General features: G+C 39.9%; 1 protein-coding gene across 3 annotated transcripts in view; it reads left to right on the forward strand.

Moving 5' to 3' along the window:
- AKAP10 (A-kinase anchoring protein 10) overlaps positions 1-25412 on the forward strand; it is a 96693-nt gene that overhangs the window by 48069 nt on the left and 23212 nt on the right. For all 3 annotated transcript variants that reach the window (XR_013446038.1, XM_078067992.1, XM_078067993.1), the window contains exons 6-10: positions 12376-12460; positions 13273-13396; positions 14454-14590; positions 17350-17494; positions 19515-19688. Coding sequence is in view for 2 of the 3 variants with exons in the window: in XM_078067992.1 (XP_077924118.1) it covers positions 12376-12460; positions 13273-13396; positions 14454-14590; positions 17350-17494; positions 19515-19688 (665 nt within the window). In the remaining variant the exon portion in view is untranslated. The remainder of the gene's footprint in view (positions 1-12375; positions 12461-13272; positions 13397-14453; positions 14591-17349; positions 17495-19514; positions 19689-25412) is intronic.

A 25412-nucleotide genomic window follows, 5' to 3' on the forward strand; every position in this document is an offset into this window, starting at 1 on the left:
CTTTGACTCAGATAACAACAGTGGCAAGGGAACAATAATAGCACACATTTATTGAGTGCTCACTGTGTCTCAGACAGCATTGTAGGTGCTTTCCATGGATAAACTCTAATTTTCTAAAGAACCTTGTAACGTAAATATAATTACTATTTTGTAAATGAGGAATCGGAAGCACAAAGAGGGTAAATAATTTGCTCAGAGTAACACAGCTCAGACACGCAGTGTTTTTCAAACTGTAAATTCAGACCAGTCTCCTCTTAGACCTCAGCTTCCTACCAAAAAAAAAAAAAAGACTAGAATAGAAAAATTGAGGTGCTCGGTAATAAGGGCAAATAAACATCATTTCAGAACATTGTTTTCATATACGTATATGTATACTGTGTCACGTATATCTATTTCTCTGTAGGTCATAGTAAGAAAAAGATTGAAAGTTTTTGCTGTGTTGTATCAGGACCTTAGGTGCACCTGTAATCACAGGTGACTGTGGTTTGTTTGTTGATTAAATAAATATTTATTATAGTCCCATCAAGTCCTAGTACTGAGTTTTATATTTTTATTACAGGGACTTTATATTTTTGATTTATGAAATAAATCATGTTATTCTGCGTGTTTTTCTGCTCCTCACTGATTCTTTCCAGTCTGGGGCTCTTTAAATCTTTACCATAGATACTTTGACTCATTCATCATTGTACACAGTAAAACCTGTCTGAGCTGTCGTTCTTAAATTGGCCCACTATACTTACCATTGAACAACTGTGGGCTATTTTGGGGCCCATCAGATGCTGGCCCCATTGTTTTCTTTTTCTTTCTTCCACACAGACGCCTATAACATGTAGGTCTTGTGGCTGGTGGTTGTTTGTCCCCATTTGCTTATATTTTGGGTTTTCATGCTGTTTTGTTGCAAATGTTGTCATTGGATTTTGGCTTTTCTATGTAGTTCCTCTATTTTTATGTGGGAATTTGTTGCTGCCATCTTCCAGACTTCTCTAGACCAACATTTCCTATATAATAATACAACTAGGGTGTCCTAACTGATTACAGTTTGGCTATTTGAGGAATTGGTTGGCTAGTGATTCCTCTGAGGATTCATTTTTACCAGTGAATAACCAAACTGTCTGGGGTAGGGGAGAAAGGAGGATTTTGTTTTAAATTTTTTATTGTTATATTAATCACCATACATTACGTCATTAGTTTTTGATGTAGTGTTCCATGATTCATTGTTTGCATATAACACCCAGTGCTCCATGCAGAACATGCCCTCTTTAATACCCATCACCAGGCTAACCCATCCTCCCTCCCCCCTCCCCTCTAGAACCCTCAGTTTGTTTTCCAGAGTCCATCATCTCTCATGGTTCATCTCCCCCTCCGATTTCCGCCCCCTTCATTCTTCCCCTCCTGCTGTCTTCCTCTTTTTTTTTTTTTAACATATATTGTATTATTTGTTTGAGGTACAGATATGTGATTCAACAGTCTTACACAATTCACAGCGCTCACCATAGCACATACCCTCCCCAATGTCTTGTCACCCAGCCACCCCATCCCTCTCACCCCACACCACTCCAGCAACCCTCAGTTTGTTTCCTGAGATTAAGAATTCCTCATATCAGTGAGGTCATATGATACATGTCTTTCTCTGATTGACTTATTTCACTCAGCATAACACCCTCCAGTTCCATCCACGTTGTTGCAAATGGCAAGATCTCATTCTTTTTGATGGCTGCATAATATTCCATTGTATATATATACCACCTCTTCTTTATCCATTCATCTGTCGATGGACATCTTGGCTCTTTCCACAGTTTGGCTATTGTGGACATTGCTGCTATAAACATCGGGGTGCACGTACCCCTTCGGATCCCTACTTTTGTATCTTTGGGGTAAATACCCAGTAGTGTAATTGCTGGATCATATGGTAGCTCTATTTTCAACTCTTTGAGGAACCTCCATACTGTTTTCCAGAGTGGTTGCACCAGCTTGCATTCCCACCAGCAGTGTAGGAGGGTTCCAGAAAGGGGGATTTTTGAGCCAAATAAATTACATTTAAAAATGAAATATCAAAGATGGCAGAGGAGTAGGAGACCTGGATTTCGTCTCCTCTCAGGAATTCAGCTGGATAGGGGTCAAACCATTCTGAACACCTACGAACTCAGCAGGAGATCGAAGAAAAGAAGAGCAACAACTCTCTGAACAGAAAAGCGACCACTTTCTGGAAGGTAGGACGTGCGGAGAAATGAATCTGAGGCGGTATTCGGGAGGATAGACGGCGGGGGAGGGGGCCTCCGTCGGCCGCTTTTGGCAAGTGATAGAGCTGCGGAGCACAAAATCGGAACTTTTAGAAGTCGGCCCCGCTGAGGGATGTCACTCCGGTGGCTAAGCAGGGGGTGGAACCCTCGCGAGACAGTGTGGTCTCAGGACCCTCGGAGACACAGAAAGACCGGGGGTGCCTGAGTGCGGCAGAGCTCCCAGGTATTGGAGCGGGGAAGCCGGCTGCAGAGACGGAGCCGAGGAGCGGGCTCTCAGCTTGGGGTTGCCATAAACCGTGATCCGCGGCACAGTCGGGCCACTGCTCCTCCAGCAGGGACCCAACAAGCGGCAGATCCGGGGAGACTCACCTTTTTCCCCCGGGAGGAGCGGCGCGGGAGTGCACCGCAGGGATCTGCTGGGTTTGGAGACTCCACACGGGGTCGGGTGCCAGAGATAGAAACGCGCGGTCACAGGCCGGGTGAGCATGCAGTGAGGCCGGAGACCGGGGAGACGGGAGTGACTGACAGCTTTTCTCTGGGGGCTCACTGAGGAGCGGGGCCCCGAGTTCTCGGCTCCTCCGGGGCGGAGACTGGGAGGCCACCATTTTCACTCTCTGCCTCCAAAGCTGCACGGAAAGCTTGCAGGGAACAAAAGCTCCCGAGAGCAAACCCGAGCAGATTACTTAGCCCTGATGGCAAGGGCGGGGCAATTCCGCCTCCGGCAAAGACATTTGGGAACCACGGCAACAGGCCCCTCCCCCAGAAGATCAGCGAGAACAGACAGCCAAGACCAAGTCTACCGATCAATGAGAACGGCAGAACTCCAGCGCTAGGGGAATAATGCACGTGGAATTCATGGCTTTTTTACCATGATTCCTTAGTCTTTCAAAGTTAATTTTTTTTTTTTAACTGTCTTTTTTTTTTTTGTGAATTTTTCTTTTTCCCTTTTTCAACCAACATCTTATCAATCCCTTTTTTAAAAAAAACATTTTTAGTTTTCATTTTTAGAGTCATATTCTATCCCTTCATAGTAGTTACCTGTATTTTTGGCATATATATATAAGTTGTTCTCTCTTTAAAATTTTGAGATAGTCTCTTCTAACAGATCATATACCCTAAATCTCTAGTGTATGGTTTTTTTCCTACTCGCCTGCCTGATCACATTCTCTCCCTTTTTTTTCCTTTTTTTTTTTTTAAATCCTCTTCTTTCTTTTTTCAAACAGCTTCTTATCAATTCCTTTTATAAAATTTTTTATAATTTCCATCTTTACAGTCATATTCCATCCCTTCATCATATCAACCCTTATTTTTGTACATATATAAGTTTTTCTTTCTTTAAAATTTTGGGAGGCACTTTCTTCTAACAGACCACAATACACCCAAAATCTAGTGTATGGCACTGATCTATATACCAGCCTGATCATATTTGATCACATTCTGTTTTTTTTTGTTTTGTTCTGTTTTTGTTTGTTTTTATCTTTATCTTTTTCTTTTTTTTTTTTTCTTTTTCCTTTTTTCTCTCTTTCCCTTTCTTTTCCCACTGCTTCAGGTCTTTTCTGATTTGTTTAGAGTATATTTTCTGGGAACGTTGTTACCCTGTTAGCATTTTGTTCTCTCATTAATCTGTTCTCCTCTGGACGAAATGACAAGACGGAAAAAATCACCTCAACAAAAAGAACAAGAGGTAGTACCGACTGCCAGGGACCTACTCAATACGGACATTAGTACGATGTCAGATCTAGAGTTCAGAATCATACTTTAAAGATACTAGCTGGGCTTGAAAAACGCATGGAAGTTATTAGAGAAACTCTTTCTGGAGAAGTAAAAGAACTAAAATCTAACCAAGTAGAAATCAAAAAGGCTATTAATGAGGTGCAATCAAATATGGGGGTGCTAACTGCTAGGATAAATGAGGCAGAAGAGAGAATCAGTGATATAGAAGACCAAATGATGGAAAATAAAGAAGCTGAGAAAAAGAGAGATAAACAACTACTGGATCACGAGGGCAGAATTCGAGAGATAAGCGATACCATAAGACGAAACAACATTAGAATAATTGGGATCCCAGAAGAAGAAGAAAGAGAGAGGGGCAGAAGGTATAATGGAGCAAATTATAGCAGAGAACTTCCCTAATTTGGGGAAGAAAACAGGCATCAAAATCCAGGAGGCACAGAGAACCCCTCTCAAAATCAATAAAAATAGGTCAACTCCCCGACATCTAAGAGTAAAACTTACGAATCTCAGAGACAAAGAGAAAATCCTGAAAGCAGCTCGGGAGAAGAGATCTGTAACCTACAATGGTAGAAACATTAGACTGGCAACAGACCTATCCACAGAGACCTGGCAGGCCAGAAAGGACTGGCAGGATATATTCAGAGCACTAAATGAGAAAAATATGCAGCCAAGAATACTATATCCAGCTAGGCTGTCATTGAAAATTGAAGGAGAGATAAAAAGCTTCCAGGACAAACAAAAACTAAAGGAATTTGCAAACACGAAACCAGCCCTACAAGAAATCTTGAAAGGGGTCCTCTAAGCAAAGAGAGAGCCTAAAAGCAACGTAGACCAGAAAGGAACACAGACAATATACAGTAACAGTCACCTTACAGGCAATACAATGGCACTAAATTCCTATTTTTCAATAGTTATCCTGAATGTAAATGGGCTAAATGCCCCAATCAAAAGACACAGGCTATCAGATTGGATTAAAAAACAAGACCCATCGATATGCTGTCTGCAAGAGACTCATTTTAGACCCAAAGACACCCCCGGATTGAAAGTGAGGGGGTGGAAAACCATTTACCATGCTAATGGACACCAAAAGAAAGCTGGGGTGGCAATCCTTATATCAGACAAATTAGATTTTAAACCAAAGACTGTAATAAGAGATGAGGAAGGACACTATATCCTACTTAAAGGGTCTATCCAACAAGAAGATCTAACAGTTGTAAATATCTATGCTCCTAACATGGGAGCAGCCAATTATATAAGGCAATTAATAACAAAAGCAAAGAAACACATCGACAACAATACAATAATAGTGGGGGACTTTAACACCCCCCTCACTGAAATGGACAGATTGTCTAAGCAAAAGATCAACAAGGAAATAAAGACTTTAAATGACACACTGGACCAAATGGACTTCACAGATATATTCAGAACATTCCATCCCAAAGCAACGGAATGCACATTCTTCTCTAGTGCCCATGGAACGTTCTCCAGAATCGATCACATCCTAGGTCATAAATCAGATCTCAACCAGTACCAAAAGATTGGGATCATTCCCTGCCTATTTTCAGACCACAGTGCTTTGAAACTAGAACTCAATCACAAGAGGAAAGTCGGAAAGAACTCAAATACATGGAGGCTAAAGAGCATCCTACTGAAGAATGAATGGGTCAACCAGGAAATTAAAGAAGAGTTTAAAAAAATTCATGGAAACCAATGAAAATGGAAACACAACTATTCAAAATCTTTGGGATGCAGCAAAGGCAGTCCTAAGAGGAAAGTATATAGCAATACAAGCCTTTCTCAAGAAACAAGAAAGGTGTGAAGTACACAACCTAACCCTATACCTAAAGGAGCTGGAGAAAGAACAGCAAATAAAGCCTAAACCCAGCAGGAGAAGAGAAATCATAAAGATCAGAGCAGAAATCAATGAAATAGCAACTAAAAGAACAGTAGAACAGATCAACGAAACTAGGAGCTGGTTCTTTGAAAGAATTAACAAGATTGATAAACCCCTGGCCAGACTTATCAAAAAGAAAAGAAAAATGACCCAAATCAACAAAATCATGAATGAAAGAGGAGAGATCACAACCAACACCAAAGAAATACAAACAATTATAAGAACGTATTATGAGCAACTCTTTGCCAGCAAATTAGATAACCTGGAAGAAATGGATGCATTCCTAGAGATGTATCAACTACCAAAACTGAACCAGGAAGAAATAGAAAACCTGAACAGACTATAACCACTAAGGAAATTGAAGCAGTCATCAAAAATCTCCCAACAAACAAAAGCCCAGGGCCAGATGGCTTCCCAGGGGAATTCTACCAAACATTTAAAGAAGAATTAATACCTGTTCTTCTGAAACTGTTCCAAAAAATAGAAATGGAAGGAAAACTTCCAAACTCGTTTTATGAGGCCACCATTACCTTGATCCCAAAACCAGACAAAGACCCCATTAAAAAGGAGAACTACAGACCAATATCCCTGATGAACATGGATGCAAAAATTCTCACCAAAATACTAGCCAATAGGATACAACAGTACATTAAAAGGATTATTCACCACGACCAAGTGGGATTTATCCCTGGGCTGCAAGGTTGGTTCAACATCCGCAAGTCAATCAACGTGATCCAATACATTAACAAAAGAAAGAACAAGAACCATATGATCCTCTCAATAGATGCAGAAAAAGCATTTGACAAAGTACAGCATCCTTTCTTGATCAAAACTCTTCAGAGTATAGGCATAGAGGGTAAATACCGCAATATCATAAAAGCCATCTATGAAAAACCTACAGCGAATATCATTCTCAATGGGGAAAAACTGAGAGCTTTCCCCCTAAGGTCAGGAACGCGGCAGGGATGTCCACTATCACCACTGCTATTCAACATAGTATTAGAAGTCCTAGCCACAGCAGTCAGACAACAAAAAGAAATAAAAGGCATCCGAATCGGCAAAGAAGTCAAACTCTCACTCTTTGCAGATGATATGATACTTTATGTGGAAAACCCAAAAGACTCCACCCCAAAACTGCTAGAACTCATACAGGAATTCAGTAAAGTGGCAGGATATAAAATCAATGTACAGAAGTCAGTGGCATTCCTATACACCAACAACAAGACAGAAGAAAGAGAAATTAAGGAGTCCATTCCATTTACAATTGCACTCAAAACCATAAGATACCGGGTGCCTGGGTGGCTCAGTCGGTTAAGCGACTGCCTTCGGCTCAGGTCATGATCCTGGAGTCCCGGGATCGAGTCCCACATCGGGCTCCCCGCTCAGCGGGGAGTCTGCTTCTCCCTCTGACCCTCCTCCCTCTCATGCTCTCTGTCTCTCATTCTCTCTCTCGCAAATAAATAAATAAAAATCTTTAAGAAAAAAAAAAAAAAAAAAACCATAAGATACCTAGGAATAAATCTAACCAAAGAGGCAAAGGATCTGTACTCAGAAAACTATAAAATACTCATGAAAGAAATTGAGGAAGACACAAAGAAATGGAAAAACGTTCCATGCTCATGGATTGGAAGAACAAATATTGTGAAGATGTCAATGCTGCCTAGAGCAATCTACACATTCAATGCAATCCCCATCAAAATACCATCCACTTTTTTCAAAGAAATGGAACAAATAATCCTAAAATTTGTATGGAACCAGAAAAGACCCCGCATAGCCAGAGGAATGTTGAAAAAGAAAAGCAAAGCTGGCGGCATCACAATTCCGGACTTCCAGGTCTATTACAAAGCTGTCATCATCAAGATAGTATGGTACTGGCACAAAAACAGACACATAGATCAGTGGAACAGAATAGAGAGCCCAGAAATGGACCCTCTCAACTCTGTGGTCAACTAATCTTTGACAAAGCAGGAAAGAATGTCCAATGGAAAAAAGACAGTCTCTTCAACAAATGGTGTTGGGAAAATTGGACAGCCACATGCAGAAGAATGAAACTGGACCATTTCCTTACACCACACACAAAAATAGACTCCAAATGGTTGAAAGACCTCAATGTGAGACAGGAGTCCATCAAAATCCTAAAGGAGAACACAGGCAGCATCCTCTTTGACCTCAGCCGCAGCAACTTCTTCCTAGAAACATCGCCAAAGGCAAGGGAAGCAAGGGCAAAAATGAACTATTGGGACTTCATCAAGATAAAAAGCTTTTGCAAAGCAAAGGAAACAGTCAACAAAACCAAAAGACAACGGACAGAATGGGAGAAGATATTTGCAAATGACATATCAGATAAAGGGCTAGTATCCAAAATCTATAAAGAACTTATCAAATTCAACACCCGAAGAACAAAGAATCCAATCAAGAAATGGGCAGAAGACATGAACAGACATTTTTCCAAAGAAGACATCCAAATGGCCAACAGACACATGAAAAAGTGCTCAATATCGCTCAGCATCAGGGAAATCCAAATCAAAACCTCAATGAGATACCACCTCACACCAGTCAGAATGGCTAAAATTAACAAGTCAGGAAATGACAGATGTTGGCGGGGATGTGGAGAAAGGGGAACCCTCCTACACTGTTGGTGGGAATGCAAGCTGGTGCAGCCACTCTGGAAAACAGTATGGAGGTTCCTCAAACAGTTGAAAATACAGCTACCATATGACCCAGCAATTGCACTACTGGGTATTTACCCCAAAGATACAAAAGTAGGGATCCGAAAGGGTACGTGCACCCCGATGTTTATAGCAGCAATGTCCACAATAGCCAAAATGTGGAAAGAGCCAAGATGTCCATCGACAGATGAATGGATAAAGAAGAGGTGGTATATATATACAATGGAATATTATGCAGCCATCAAAAGGAATGAGATCTTGCCATTTGCAATGACGTGGATGGAACTGGAGGGTATTATGCTGAGCGAAATAAGTCAGTCAGAGAAAGACATGTATCATATGACCTCACTGATATGAGGAATTCTTAATCTCAGGAAACAAACTGAGGGTTGCTGGAGTGGTGGGGGATGGGAGGGAAGGGGTGGCTGGGTGATAGACACTGGGGAGGTTATGTGCTCTGGTAAGCGCTGTGAATTGTGCAAGACTGTTGAATCTCAGATCTGTACTTCTGAAACAAATAATGCAATATATGTTAAGGAAAAAAAAAAAAGATAGCAGGAGGGGAAGAATGAAGGGGGGGAAATCGGAGGGGTTGACGAACCATGAGAGACAGTGGACTCTGAGAAACAAACTGAGGGTTCTAGAGGGGAGGGGGGTGGGAGGATGGGTTAGCCTGGTGATGGGTATTGAGGAGGGCACGTTCTGCATGGAGCAGTGGGTGTTATGCACAAACAATGAATCATGGAACACTATATCTAAAACTAATGATGTAATGTATGGGGATTAACATGACAATAAAAAATTTTTAAAAAAAGAAATATCCAGGGGGTACCTGGTGGCTCAGTCAGTTGAGCGTCTGCCTTCGGCTCAGGTCATGATCCCAGGGTCCTGGGATCAAGCCCCACGTTGGGCTCCCTGCTCAGTGGGAGCCTGCTTCTCCCTCTCCTCCGGCTTGTGGTCTCTCTCACTATCTCTGTCACTATCTGTCTCTCTCTCAAATAAATAAATAAAATCTTAAAAAAAAAAAATATCAGGGGCGCCTGGGTGGCTCAGTCAGTTAAGCGTCTGCCTTCGGCTCAGGTCATGATCCCAGGGTCCTGGGATCAAACCCCACGTTGGGCTCCCTGCTCAGCGGGGAGCCTGCTGCTCCCCCTGCTTGTGCTCTCTCTCTCTCTCTCTTTTTCTCTCTTTGACAAATAAATAAATAAAATCTAAAAAAAAAAGAAAAAGAAGAAATATCACTTCAGTTCTTTTTTTCCTTTTCTTAAACTTTATCAAATTAATGATATAATCCCATGAGGAGAAAAAAATCTTTGGAAGTATAAGTTGATAACATTTAGTGATTAAGGGATCTGAGAAAGTTAAAATGTTAATTACCTGTATGTTTTTAGACCAGTCATTTTTCCTCTTTGAGCCTCATTCTTCTTAATCCTACCCGGTATCCTCCTCTTTCAGTTGGAATATTCTAATACAGCTGTACTTCAAATACGTGACAGCTGGAAGAAGTCTGCACTTGAGCTGTTACTGTGTATCCCACCTGCCTAGTTTTGTTGTAAATGTTATCCATGGGTTTTGGGTGTTGCTGTCTAATTACTTCCTTTTTATATGGAGATTCAGAATAACCCAAAAACTATGCTTCCACTGCCTCCTTCATCTTCTGCAAATCCTTGAAGTGGTAGGATGTTAAAAGTATTTCGAAGGTACAGCTGATAGTGTTTGCTGATGGTTTGAAAGTGAGTGGTGTGAGGGAAAAAGGAACCAAGCATGACTTCATTTTTTTGAAAACCTGAGTAACTGGGAGAGTGAAATTGCCACTTATAAGATCAAGAAGATCGTAGGAGTCATAGCTTAAGAGAAAAATCAGGAGTTGGGGTTTGTAGGCACCCAAATGGTGAATGTCAAGTATGCAGTTGGATATCTGTGCTAGGAGTTGATGAGAGAGGCTTTGGTTGGAGATATGTTTGGAAGTCATCAGCATATAGATGGGTTTAGAGCCATGGATAACAGTATCCTCGGAGTGAGTATGGTGAGTGAAGACTAGAGGTCTAAGGACTGTGTCTTGGGGCAGGCTTAACATTCACAAGTCTGGTGGGTGGGTGAGGAAGAACCAGCAAGGGAGAACCAGCAAAGGAGACTCAGGAGTAGCAGCCTGTAAAGTTGGCTCTGCTATATGAACCCTGTCTCAGGAGAGTAGTTCTTTCTGGAAGCCAAGGAAAAAGTGTTTCTGGGAGTCAGGGAGTGATCAGAGGTGTGTTAAATCCTGCTGAGAGGTTAAATAAGATGAATACTAGGAATGGAATGGACTTGCCAACCTTGTGGACAAACTGGTCCATCGGTTATCTTAATTTCATTGGATCTCCGGAGACAGAAACTTAACCAGAGGAGTCTTAGAACGGGAGGCGGAGTGGAGACAGCAGGTATGAGCAACTCTTACGAGGCATTTTGCTCTAAAGATGAGCTGGAAGGGGATGTTAAGTCAAGGGACAGTGGTTTTTGTTTTGTTTTTGTGGTGATGTGTTATAAGCATATAAGGTATGGCATACAAACAAGTCTATATGTATAGCACAGACTACAGCTGGTGAGTATGAGGCAGATGTGGTGGGAAGTGATGGAAATAAATTTCTGATTGCTTCTATTTTCTTAATGAAGTAGGAAGCAAAGTCATCAGCACAGAGAGTAGAAGAGGCATTAAGGTGTTCAAAGAGAGGAAATGTTGCGTTGTGTGTTGTCTGGCAGAGTACGAGAGTAAATGGACCAAGAAACTATAGTAAGATCCTTGGGTTTCATTAAGGTCCCACTAAGGTCGTGAACTTAAAGTGAAACCAGCCATCGTGGGTGAATGGTTTTTTTCCAGCCGTATTTAATAGCTGGCTAAACAGCTTACTGATTGCTGCAATTTACTTAGGTAATTCCTAATTTTTGCACATTTCATGTTTTCTACCAAATAAATTTTGGTAAACTTTTTTACAGATAAGTCTTTTTACAAATCATAACTCTTTAGGTTGCAATTTTAGAAATAGAATTGCTGATTGAACGGGCGTGTTTATTTTTAAAGCTTATGCTATAAAGTACCAAAATGCTCTCCAGAAAAGAATATACCAGTATATTCTCACTGACACTAGTGTCAGTTTTCCCACGTCCTTGCCCAAGCAAAGCAGTGCAGTGTTAAACAATTAAACATATGCATTCTTAAAACAATTTGTGCCAGTTTACTAGACAAAAGGTAGGGTGTCTCCTTATTCTAACTTGTGGTTCTATTTATTTGATTGCTAGTGAGCGTGTATATCTTTTCATATTGGCCATTTTATATTTATTCTTTTTTAAGTTTACTTAATTTTTTTAAGTAATCTCTACACCCAGCATGGGGCTCAAACTCACAACCCCGAGTGAGCATCCTCTTCTGACTGAGCCAGCCAGGCACCCCTATATTTGTTCTTTTGCAAACTATCTGTTCATGTCCTTTGCTCATTTTTTCTTTGGGGACATTTCTTACTAGTTTGTAGGAGCTCTTGATATATGAATGATAATAATCTATCACATACAGGGTAAGCTGTCATTGGTGCTGCAAATTTTTTCCCCCAGTCTTCCTTTTTAATTCCGTTTTGTGGGTATGTTAATGTGTAGAAATTAATTTTATGCTGTTGAATCTTTTGATTTCTGCTTTTATATATGTCCTTAGAAAGACTTTTCCTACCTCAAGATTATATGTTCACCTGTATTTTTCTTAGCTCCATTTAAAACTTTCTGATTTCTATACCTCTCCAGTTATTTCCTACTCTGATTCACAAAGATGTATGATTTGGATTTAGTAGGAATTTATTTACCATTTCTTTTATAGCAAAGATTTGTGGAGAAGATGGACAGGTGGACCCCAACTGTTTTGTTTTGGCACAGTCCGTAGTCTTTAGTGCCATGGAGCAAGAGTAAGTTAATTTCAAACTTTCACATTTTGGGTTTTGGGATTTGGGTTCACTCAACTACAAACAAACAATTTTTCAGGACTTAAGTATTTTGAATGTTTACATCTTATAGGCATATCTAAGACTGCCTGGTTCATAGTGTCTTTTAAATATAAATTATGTGAACTCTTAAAAATAAAACATGTTTGTTTTTAATGTTCATATTTCCTAAGTTAAAAGAAGTTTTTAAAATTATGAAGTCATTTGGGGGTGATTGTAACTACAGTTTGACTATTAGAATTTATTTATTTAAGCAATGCATGTGTTCAGGTAGAGATCCTAATTTGTTAGTGCACGCTTTAAGCTTAATGGATGCTGTATTACTAAATCCACGTAGATTTGTTGAAACGGTCTCCAAAGTTTTTTGTTTGTTTGTTTGTTTTTAGATTAATTACTGGTGCATGCCCTTTAAGGGAAAAAATCTGCATATTGATTCATTTAGTATTTATGAAAAGGGTGCTCTGTGCAGGGCATAGTTAGATGCAGTACCTGCTTTGAAGGAAGTTACAGCCTATTAAGAGAAATAGGGTATGTTCTTTGGTTACATGTAATATGAGGTAGCATGTGTCACATCTCAGAGGAAAGCTACAAAGTTTCTAAGAGGCGGGAGAGATTACTTCCAGGTGTAGGAACCAGGAAGGACAGCATGGGAAGGGAGGTAGTGTGGACCAAGGCTTTTAAGATACAGTAGGCACAGAATGGAAAGAGTATATTTTTCCCAGTTAAGCTCTTTCCTTGGTCATTCCCTCAAATTTTCCCTTTTTGTCCATGTGCAGGCACTTTAGTGAGTTTCTGCGAAGTCACCATTTCTGTAAATACCAGATTGAAGTGCTGACCAGTGGAACTGTTTACCTGGCTGACATTCTCTTCTGTGAGTCAGCCCTCTTTTATTTCTCTGAGGTAAAGTCTGCATTTCCTTTCACACTCTGTTAGAGCATTCCAGCCTCTAAACTAGAAATGCTGGGGCCCCCTCTATAGAAAATAACATGGAAGAGCCAAATCATTTCTGAAAAGATCAATTGGAATGAAGTAATTTTTTTATGTTGTACACCTAATGGCAAGAGTACTTTAATGGCATATTAGTCAGATTAAAGAGAACGTGAAAATTCAGTGTAAAATAACTCTAATTTTGAAAAACTTAATCAAACTTCTGCTTATAAGAGACTGCATATTTTTAATTATCTGGAGCCATTTTAAAACCACAGATTTGATACTTGATTCCAGTGCCCACGTATTTGCAGACCAGACTTCAGAAGAGAGAAAGAAAAGGAGTAAATTTTTTCTTGCTATCATCACTTTTACTTTAGCCACTCGATAGGATTTCTCAAGCAATGAGTAGATTAATTTCTTTGAGGCATACAGTTTAGTATAATGGTATTTGTTACGTTTCGGCAAATGAAATTCTTTTGTTGCAAAGCAAACGACTATTAAGTAGAGAGGGGAGGATTTCCAGGCTCACAAAGCATTAACTTAGATACACACTTGCACTCTGCCTCTCCCAAGAATAGAGCTTTCGGTTGATTTGCTTTCTCACTCCCTCTCTTTGCTGTAAGTGTAAGTCCGCATTTGTTCAGGTTACTGAGGCTGCATGGAGTGATGGAAATGATCAGGTATAAAAGATTTGGTCTGGTTAGTTTACTTTTTGTATGCTAGCTACTGAGGGACCACTAATCATCTTTACTGTGATTCTTATTCCAGTTCACTTAAGTTTGTATCCAGCAGTGTGGTGGGGTTTTTGTTAGTTTGTTTTTTTCCCCTACAAGAATGGCTTTCAACTTTTCAGTCTCAAAAGCAACTGTGAGTTGCTGACTGGCATGAAGTGAACAAGTGGATCTGTTTTTATTTTTGTTTTTTGTGTATGTCTTATATTTTTAATGGATGGGCTTATGGATTAGAGATGGTTAGAGAAATATGTTTATAGTCTTTTTTTCTTTTTTTTTGTATTTTTCCTTCCTAGTACATGGAAAAAGAGGATGCAGTGAATATCTTACAGTTCTGGTTGGCAGCAGATAACTTCCAGTCTCAACTTGCTGCCAAAAAGGGCCAGTATGATGGACAGGAGGCACAGAACGATGCCATGATTTTGTATGACAAGTGAGTTTTATTGATGTATTCAGCATCTGGCAAATATTAATTGAGTATTTGATATGTATTTCGGAAATAAAAATGAACAAATCCAGTCTTTGCTGTCAAGGAGCTCACAGGGAGTAGCAGAAAAGCCGCTTTTCATATGGTGTGTATAAGGTTTTAGGATTCCTAGAACAAACGTTTCTGCTAGGGGAACGGGAGATTTGTGTGTGGCAAGAAGGATGACAGTGGTGGAGTTCAGGGAGGGTTTCACAGAAGAAAGATTTGAATTGGATCCTGAATATGAATTTTGCTAGCCAGAGAAGGCGGCAAAGAACATTCTAGGCAGAGGCATTGACACAAGCGAGTCAGAGAAACTTAGGGGAATGTGGCACTTTCAGGAAACTTGAGTTTGGGTAAGTAAAACTTGGGTGGGGAATGTAAGAGGAAGATGAAACTAAAGGGAATATATTGGAAAGGGTCTTAGATATCCGTGTATGGGTGTATCATATTTCTGGTGCAGATCTGCACGGCCAAATTAATACTCAATGAATAATAGTTTTTCATTGGTCTTCATTGAAAATGAGAGGATGGCAAAATCTTAGAGTGAACAGAACTGAAAACATCTGGTCAGTTGAGTGATAAGCCTATGGCCAGCTGTTGCCACTCTTTTAATTTTCATTTAATTTTTCTTATTCTGTAAAGAAAAGTAATGTGCTATTTGTATCCACAAGCAACTACTGAGAAGATAACTTGACAGTAGAGGAAAATCCATGGGATGTTAGTTAGGGTTGCAAGAGAGCTGAGTGCATCTGGGTCAGTGGTTCCTGAGCATTGCTCTGCAGGTCCGTGCTGGGCTGTCTGCGTAAGAACCAGCTGGGAGCTTGTTAAAAATAGGTTTCCAGCCCTCTGCTCTAAGAGATTCTGATTCAGCACATTTGAGGCATGACCCAGGAATCTTTATTTTTAGAAGATACCCCAAATGATGCTGATGGGTAGCCAGATTCAGGATCTAGTCTGATTTTCCCATTTTGCAGATAAGAAAACAAAGACCCTTTCTCTCAAAGTCACGGGGCAAGTTAGTGGCAGAACTTGAGCTGGAATGCAATTCTTAATGTTTGCCCAGTGTTTATTTTAGTATAATATATTTGTGGAAAATATTATATAAGAAACATTGTTACATGGATGTTGAAATAGCAAGTGTTTACATTTAGAAATTTGGTCTGGGGTGCCCCAAAATTCCAATCATGGAGGAGTATTTACCAACTTATTTGTTACAAGATGGGAGACTATTTGTTAAGAAAAGGCTAATAACAAAAAAATAATTTTTTTATTTTAATGCTAGAACAGAAGAGTGGCACTAGTAGTAAGGTCCTAGCTGGAGCTCAGTTGCCACCCAGAGCAGAGACCCTGTTGTCCCACTGGATCCCATTTTCACATTGGGAGCCATTTTTAAGATGAAGATCACTGTATGGCATCCCATGGGCACTGTCATTTTGTCAAGTTCATTGTGCCAAATTTGACTTCACCGATGCCAGTTTTGGTTTTTTTTTTAAAGATTTATTTACTTATTTATTTGAGAGAGAGAATGAGCGCATGAGGCAGGGGAGGGGCAGAGGGAGAGGGAGAGAATCGAGAATCTCAAGTAGATTCCCCGCTGAACACGGAGCCCAAGATTCCCCGCTGAACACGGAGCCCAACACAGGGTTCCATCCCATGACCCTGAGATCAGGACCTGAGCTGAAATCAAGAGTTGGACGCTCAACCGACTGAGCCACCCAGGCCCCCCCATCCCTGTTTGTTTTTATGTCTTATGTATGTTATGTATGTATCATCACAATCATACCTAATCAGTCTTTCTGTATTTGTATCATAGATAAGATTTAGAAGTCCTTAGAATGCTTGGAAGAGAACATACATAGATTTTTTGCTCTTAATCCTCCTTTTTTTGGTATCCACTTTATAATCAGCTTGCCAAACCACTAGTTTTGCATTATAGCTTATGACGTTAGAAATCTTTGAGGTAGCATTGATTACTCCTTTTCCTTTCTACACCCAATCTTCATCAAGTCCTATTATTCTGTCCAAATACATGAAATCCATCTGCTTCACCCTCGATGCTATTGTGGTTTCAGTTCCTGCATGAATATTACCTATGCCCCATAGTTACAGCGGTGTGTTCTCATTGTGTCCGATACAGGGATCTTTTCTGCTCCCTTTCCAGGGGAAAGAACTGTGTCTTACCCTCTTTTAAGTCCATTTCTGTTTCGCAAGTGCTGAACAGAGAATAGGTGCCCATTAAATATGTGTGATTGATTGGGGCGCCTGGGTGGCTCAGTCGTTAAGCGTCTGCCTTCGGCTCAGGTCATGATCCTAGGGTCCTGGGATTGAGCCCCACATCGGGCTCCCTGCTCCGCGGGAAGTCTGCTTCTCCCTCTCCCACTCCCCCTGCTTGTGTTCCTGCTCTCGCTATCTCTCTCTATCAAATAAATAAATAAAATCTTTAAAAAAAAAAAAAATGTGTGATTGATTGATTTGTCTCAGTTGTAGCCTGACCCTCAGCAATCTTAAGAACTAAGGAAGATGGAAGGAGATAGGAAGGTAGCAAGTTGACTCAGATACCTTTGGGGCTGTGGGAATAAAGGTTGCCGCATGGCCTCTAGGAGCCGGCTCTCAAGTCCTAGATCTGCAGGCTGAATCAAGTAGCCTCGTAGAAGAGTAGGTGCCAGAAGTTGCTTATACAGGCTAGGAGGTTTGGTTTGACTTGGGCTGTCTTGTTACCATAGGTACTTCTCCCTCCAAGCCACACATCCTCTTGGATTTGATGATGTTGTGCGATTAGAAATTGAATCCAATATCTGCAGGGAAGGTGGGCCACTCCCTAACTGTTTCACAACTCCATTACGTCAGGCCTGGACGACCATGGAGAAGGTAACCAAGAACTTCAAAAATATTAAACTGCAAGAAGTTTTTACTGGTGAAACCCAGAAAACATAACACGGGAGAAAAACAAATGTAACAAAACTGGAAAATTGAAGCAGTGGAGCATAGTGATTAAGAGCAGAGGCTTTGAGTCTGACTTGGTATGTATTAATTTAGCCTTTATAGGCTGAATGACCTCAGGCACTTACTGAAATTCTTTAATGCCATTTTCCACATCTGGAAAATGGAGATAATATGGATACTTACCTAAAAGTTAAAGATAAAAATGAGGTAAGATGTATAAACTTCTTATGATTAGCACTGCATCCATCACATAGTAAGCATTAAAAAATTTTAACGGCAGTTATTACCACTGTTATTATTAAATTTTCAAAAATAATTAGATAGCAGTATTGGGCAAAGTTAGCTTAAAATGATCCAAACATTTCATCAATATCTGTCAATGGGGTTAGAACACTAGTTTTGTGTATCGTAACTTCTGCGGTATCACTAATAGCTTATTAATAATAATGTGTTAGAATTTGTGAATGATTTATTCTTCTAATGAACTAGAGCAAATTTTACCAGGAATTGCACAGAGCGCAGGATAAGTCCATGAGGTTATGTCGTTTATATATGTCGTGTGTTTCTAGGTGGAAAAGGGTTAAGTAAGCACTATTAAATAATACCCCACATAAGAACTGAATTTCAGGAACATGGAAGAGTTACATATAAAAATCAAATCATTAAAAAGCTCATGGTAAGCTGAATAGAGTATCAGCTATTGCCCAGGGATAAAGATTTTTTCATGATTAAAATTAAAATCTTTCTGATCTTAAATTAGGTAAAGTTCCAAATCTGTATCATATAAAGAATGTAAACTTTCTGGACAAAAAAGAAAATGAAAATACAGAGAAAAACAATGTTAATATTTCTTTTCTTATAAAATGTGTATATGTAAAGAACTTACACTAATTTTAATAGTATCAAGTAGATAAATGAGAAAAAGACATGGATGATCAGTACTTAGAGAATTTCTGTGCTAGGTATTGGTGTTTTAGTGGTAATCAGGAGAAACGTGGTTTCTGCCCTCCTGGAGCTCTGTCTGTAAAGAAGGCACGTGTTTAACACATACTCGTTACAGTCATGTGCTAACTGCTGTGAAGGAGAAGTTGGTAATAGGAAATGCCAGTAACAAACATGGGAACTTATTCAGCATCATTAGTAATTTTTAAATGGAAATAAAAACATCAATATATCATTAGGCACTTTTTAAAAAAGATTTTATTTATTTGAGAGAGAATGAGAGAGAAAGAGAGCATGACAGAGGAGAGGGTCAGAGGGAGAAGCAGACTCCCCACCAAGCAGGGAGCCCGATGCGGAACGTGATCCCAGGACTCCAGGATCATGACCTGAGCCGAAGACAGTCGCTTAACCAACTGAGCCACCCAGGCGCCCCGTTAGGCACTTACTTAACAATGATTTGGAAAAACACACTCAGGTGTTGGAAAGCCTGTAGGTAGGTAACAGATACCTTAGTATACCGCGAATGATACAAATTGACAACATCCTTCTGAAGAGGAAATTGGCCATATAGATCAAAGCTAAAACGTTCACACCGTTTAACTCAATAATCACACACCTGGTAATTTATCTTAAGGAAATCAGTTCAGAAGTAAAAAAAATTAATATATGCACAAAGACTTTAATATTTATAACCAGAAAAATCTAATTTCAGATTAGATTCACTCCCTGCATGTTTTCTGGTCACTAAGAAGTCTGAATATCAAGTCTATGTAATAGTTTTATGGCAGGCATTGGTGGGGGGGGGGGACACACACCTATAAATTGTACTCATAATTTTAGTCACAACGTGAACTGTACACGAAGGGGTAATACTTGGAGTATAACAAGGAAAAGCAAAATCATTTGTGCTAGCTGGTAGAATTGTGCATAAAATTTTGTTTTCAAATAAAGTTTTAATTGTATTTGATCTCACCTTTAAAATAATGCTTGTCCTCTCTTTCAGGTCTTTTTGCCTGGCTTCTTGTCCAGCAATCTTTATTATAAGTATTTGAATGATCTCATCCATTCGGTTCGAGGAGATGAGTTTCTGGGAGGAAATGTTTCACTGACTGCTCATGGCTCTGTCGGCCCTCCTGATGATTCTCACCCAGGTGGTTCCGACAGCTCGGCTGCTCAGGTATTAATCAGTTAGCCTCTGCCAATTGGAAGAAAGGGTTACAGATCATGTCCTTCAAATACCAATAGCAGATTCTGTTTGGGAGTTTTTGTTGTAGAAGAAACAAAGAAGAAAATACAATTAGCCTACTTACTATATGTTTTAATAAGAATATCTGTAGTGAACAGTATATTATATTGTAAGGTATTGTGCTGTTTCATTCAGGCCATTTTTCTGCCTGGCACTCCAGCTACTGGTATCAGTCATCAATTATGCCACATGCATTTATAGCCTCTGAAGAGCTCTTTGTGTAATTATTTGGGAAATTTTAGTAACTACATTTGGGATGCTTTTTTATAGAATAATTCTTTTTTTTTTAAGATTTATTTCTTTATTTTAGAGAGAGAGAAAGAGCGCCTGAACATGAGTGGGAGGGACAGAGTGAGACAGAGAGGGAGAGAGAACCGCAAGCAGACTCCACACCGAGCGCAGCAGGCTTGATCTCACTTCCCTGAGGTCATGACCTGAGCTGAAACCCAGAGTCGGATGCTTAACCACCTGTGCCACCCAGGCGCCCCTAGAATAATTCTTAACAATTCTTTCTTGGGGCGCCTGGGTGGCTCAGTCGTTAAGCGTCTGCCTTCGGCTCACAGGTCATGATCCCAGGGTCCTGGGATCGAGCCCCGCATCGGGCTCCCCGCTCCACGGGAGGCCTGCTTCTCCCTCTCCCACTTCCTCTGCTTGTGTTCCCTCTCTGGCTCTGTCACTCTCTGTCAAATAAATAAATAAAATCTTTAAAAAAAAAAAAAAAGTTAATTAATTTTATTAAAAATCACACGGTAAGTGTAGAGGCAGAACATATTCCCTGTCTGGTGTTCTTCACCATAATGTAGCATAATTATTTTCTCATCACACTGTTGACACATAAATAATACTTCAGATTTTTTGACACAGGGCCTTGGATAAATTTTCTTAATTTATACGACAGTACTATTTATTACCATCAACAAGGCTCTCCTCAGTACGTTTTCCTCCTATTTAGCTTATGTGGCAAGTGACCTGCTGAATGTGGTTGCCATTTTGTTTTTTGATATAGGCTAGAATGTTTTGTTGTTATTTAAGCACTTAAAAGGTCTAGGTGCTGACCTTAAAACATATTTCTACATTTTCGGTTGAAGTTTAATATATATACGGAAAACTCAATATATCATATGTAGCTTGAAGAATTTTCATAAACAGACTTGATCTGTGTATCCAACATTCAGATCAAAAAACACAACATTACCAGTATGTCATAAACCCTCTTGTGCCCTCTTCTAGTCACTGTCCTCCCTGCCAGGATAGCTACTATCCTGACTTTTGATGGTATAGGTTAGTGTTACCTATTCAGAATAGTTATATAATTGAAATCATTCTGTATATGCTCTTGTTTCTTTCTTTCTTTCTTTGGTACAGCTTTATTGAGATATAATTCACATACCATACAATTCCCCCATTTATGTTGTATAATTTAGTGGTTTTAGTATATTCATAGTGTTCCTTAATTGTCACCACAGCCAATTTAAAAAGTTTTTCGGGCGCCTGGGTGGCTCAGTCGTTAAGCGTCTGCCTTCGGCTCAGGTCATGATCCCAGGGTCCTGGGATCGAGCCCCACATCGGGCTCCCTGCTCCGTGGGAAGCCTGCTTCTCCCTCTCCCACTCCCCCTACTTGTGTTCCCTCTCTGGCTGTCTTTCTCTCTGTCAAATAAATAAAACAAACAAACAAACAAACAAAACAAAACAAAAAATATATAAAAGTTTTTCACCTAAGAAAGAAACCCTGTGTCCTTTAACTAATACCCTCCAAATCTTCCAATTCTTCCAGCCCTAGGCTACTACTAATCTACTTTCTGTCTATAGATTTGCCTATTCTGGACATTTCATATAATTGGAACCATATGATGTGTGGTTTCGAGACAGGCTTCTTTCACTTAGCATGCTATTTTCAAGGTTCATCCATGTTTAGCATGTATCAGAACTTTATTCCTTTTTTTGTTTGTTTTTGTTGTTGGTTTAAAAAAAATTATTTATTTTAGAGAGAGAGACAGCATGAGCCAGGGGTGGGGCAGAGGGAGAGGGAGAAGCAGACTCCCTGCTGAGCAGGGAGCTTGACGCTAGGCCCGGTCCCAGGATCCTGAGATCATGACCTGAGCCAAAATCAAGAGTCTGACGCTCAGGGGGTACCTGGGTGGCTCAGTCATTAAGCATCTGCCTTCGGCTTGGGTCATGATCCCAGGGTCCTGGCATCAAGCCCCACCTCGGGCTCCTTCCTCCGCCGGAAGCCTGCTTCTCCCTCTCCCACTCCCCCTGCTTGTGTTCCCTCTCTCACTGTGTCTAAAAAAAAAAAAGAGTCCAACGCTCAACTGACTGAGCAACCCAGGCACCCCACAACTTTATTCCTTTTTATGGCCAAATAATATTCCATTGTACACACCACATTTTGTTAATCCATCAGTTGATGGACATTTGGGTTGTTTCTCTCTTTTGGTTATTATGAATAATGCTGCTGTACAAGTTTTTGTGTGGATATAGGTTTTCATTTCTCTTGTGTATATACCTAGAAGTAGAATTGTTAGCTCAAATGATAACTGTTTAACTCTGTCTTAGTTACCTTTGCTTGGGTAACAAGTTTTGAAATCAGGAAGGAAGGGAGAGTCTTCCAACTTAGTTCTTCTTCTTCAAGATTGTTTTGACTATTCGAGGTCCCTAGAGTTTTCAAATGCATTTAAGGATCAGTTTGTCAACTTCTACGAAGACTCCAGCCAGAATTCTGATAGGGAGTGCATTGGTTCCATAGATCAATTTGGGACGAATTGCCATCTTAACAATATTAAATATTCTGACCCATGAACATAGTTGATGCCTTTCATTTATTCAGATCTTCTTTAATTTCTTCCAATAACATTTTGTAGTTTTCAAGTATCAGTTATGTATTTCTTAAATTTATTCTAAGTATTTTATTCTTTTTTATACTATTATAAATGGAATTTTTTTCTTATGCTCATATTTTCATTGTAAACGTATAGAAATACAATTTTTTATAATTGTGGTAAAATTCACCTAACATAAAGTTAGCTGTTATAAGTGTCTAATTCAGTGACATTTAGTATATTCACAGTGTTGTGCAACCATTACCACTCTCTGGTTCCAGACTTTTTCATCACCCCAAATGGAAACCTCCCAAATGGAACATTAAGCAGTCACTCCCCATGCCCACCTGTTTTCTTCTAAGAGTTTTAGGCCTTTGATCCATTTTGAGTTAGTTTTGCATGTTGTATGAGATAAGGGCCAACTTTATTTTTTGCATGTGGATATCTAGTTGTCCCAGGACCATTTATTGACAAAACTATTCTTTTACGTAAATTGAATGATCTTGGCATCTTTGTCAAAAATCATTTGCCCTTAGATACACCGGTTTATTTCTGGACACTCAGTTCTATGTTGATCTACGTGTATCTTATGCCAGTACTACATTGTTTTGATTACTACAGCTTTGCAAGTTTTGAAATCAGGAACTGTGTGTCCTCCAACTTTGTGTTTTTCAATTTGTAAGATTATTTTGGCTACTCTGGGTCCCTTGCAATTCCATAAGAATTCTAGGATTGGGTTTACATTGAATCTGTAGATTTCTTTGGGATGTATTGCCATTTTAACAATATTAAGTCTTTTTCCAGCCTGAACATGGGATGTCATCCCATTATTTAAGCTGTCTTTAATTTCTTTCATCACTGTTTTGTAGGTTACAGTGTACAAGTCTTATATGTCCTTGCGTCATTTTTTTCCTGAATATTCTTTTTGATGTTGTTATAAATAAAATTATTTTCTTAATTTCATTTTCTTATTCATTGGTAATGCATGGAAATAAACTTTTTGTGTTGATCTTGTACCTTGTAACTTTACTAAATTCTTTTGTTAACTCTAATAGTTTTCTTGTGGATACTTTTTTTTTTTTTTTTTGAGAGAAAGAGAGTGAATGAGAGAGAGAGCACAAGCCAAGGGGGAGAGGCAGTGGGAGAAGCAGACTTCCCCGCTGAGCAGGGAGCCCGATGCAGGACCCAATCCCAGGACCCTGGGACCATGACCTGAGCCAAAGGCAGAAGCTTAACCAACTGAGCCACCCAGGCGCTCCTTTCTTGTGGATTCTTTAGGATTTTCTATATATGAGATTGTGTCATCGGTTAATAGAAATAGTTTTCTTTCTACCTGTCTACTTTGAATGTACCTTTTATTTCCTTGTCTTGCCTAATTGCTGTGGCTTAAACTTGCAGTACATTGTTGAATGGAAGTGATGAAAGTGGGCATCTTTGTTTTATTCCTGACCTCATGAGGAAAGCTTTCAGTTTTTCATCTTTTAATATAATGTTAGGTATGGGTTTTTCATAAATGCTTTTTGTCAAGTTGAGGAAATTTCCCTCTATTTCTAATTTGTTGGATTTTTTTTTTTTTTTTTTGATCATGAAAGGGTGTTGGACTTTGTCAAATGTTCTTTCTGTATCAATTGAGATGGTCATGTGGGTTTTGGTGTTTACTTTTTGATACGGTTGTACTACATTATTTGATTATCTATTCATTTATTTGAGAGAGTGAGAGAGAGAGAGAGCACATGAGAGGGGGGAGGGTCAGAGGGAGAAGCGGACTCCCTGCCGAGCAGGGAGCCCGATGCGGGACTCGATCCCGGGACTCCAGGATCATGACCTGAGCCGAAGGCAGTCGCTTAACCAACTGAGCCACCCAGGCGCCCCATTATCAGGTGTTAAACCAACCTTGCTTGCATTTCTGGGATAAATCTCACTTGATCATGATATATAATTATTGTTATATGTTGCTAGACTTGTTTGCTGGTATTTTATTAGGATCTATACTCACAAGAGATTGACCTTTAGTTTTCTTTTCTTATGATGTCCAGTTTTGGTATCTGAGTTAACAGTGGCCTCAAAGAAGTGTTCTCTCTTCTTTATTTTGGTGCCTCTTTCTTCACAGAGAGAGACACAGCGACAGAGGGAACACAAGCAGGGGAGTGGGAGAGGGAGAAGTAGGCTTCCCGCCGAGCAGGGAGCCTGATGTGGAGCTCGATCCCAGGACCCTGGGATCATGACCTGAGCCGAAGGCAGATGCTTAACGACTGAGCCACCCAGGCGCCCCTGCCTCTTTCTTTTTAATTATCTACCCTTCCTGGCACATAAAGAGAATGCCTCCCCCCCCACTGTAGAGTTTGTTCTATAAGTGTCTATTCAGTTTTTATTTTATTAATTTAACCTATACCTTAGTCATGGATTTTTTTTTTTTTTAAAGATTTTATTTGTTTATTTGAGAGAGGGAATGAGAAAGAGAGCACATGAGAGGGGGGAGGGTCTGAGGGAGAAGCAGACTCCCTGCCGAGCAGGGAGCCCGATGCGGGACTTGATCCCGGGACTCCAGGATCATGACCTGAGCCGAAGGCAGTCGCTTAACCAGCTGAGCCACCCAGGCGCCCCTTAGTCATGGATATTAAGGACGTTCCCATCTTTTGTTATTTTAAACAATGCTACAGTGAATAATAATCTTGTTTATTAGTCATTTTGTGGAACTGAGTCTGTCTGTAATTGAGTTTTTAGAGGTGGAATATCTGGGAAAACCCGTGGCTCTGGTATTTCATAGAAATACCAATTCTGACTTGCTTTTTTTGTGGGATGAGGAGTGGGAGATGACATGCTGGAGGGGAACTTA

The sequence above is a fragment of the Halichoerus grypus genome, chromosome 2, assembly GCF_964656455.1.
Source record: "Halichoerus grypus chromosome 2, mHalGry1.hap1.1, whole genome shotgun sequence".
In the NCBI taxonomy this organism is placed as follows: Eukaryota; Metazoa; Chordata; class Mammalia; order Carnivora; family Phocidae; genus Halichoerus; species Halichoerus grypus.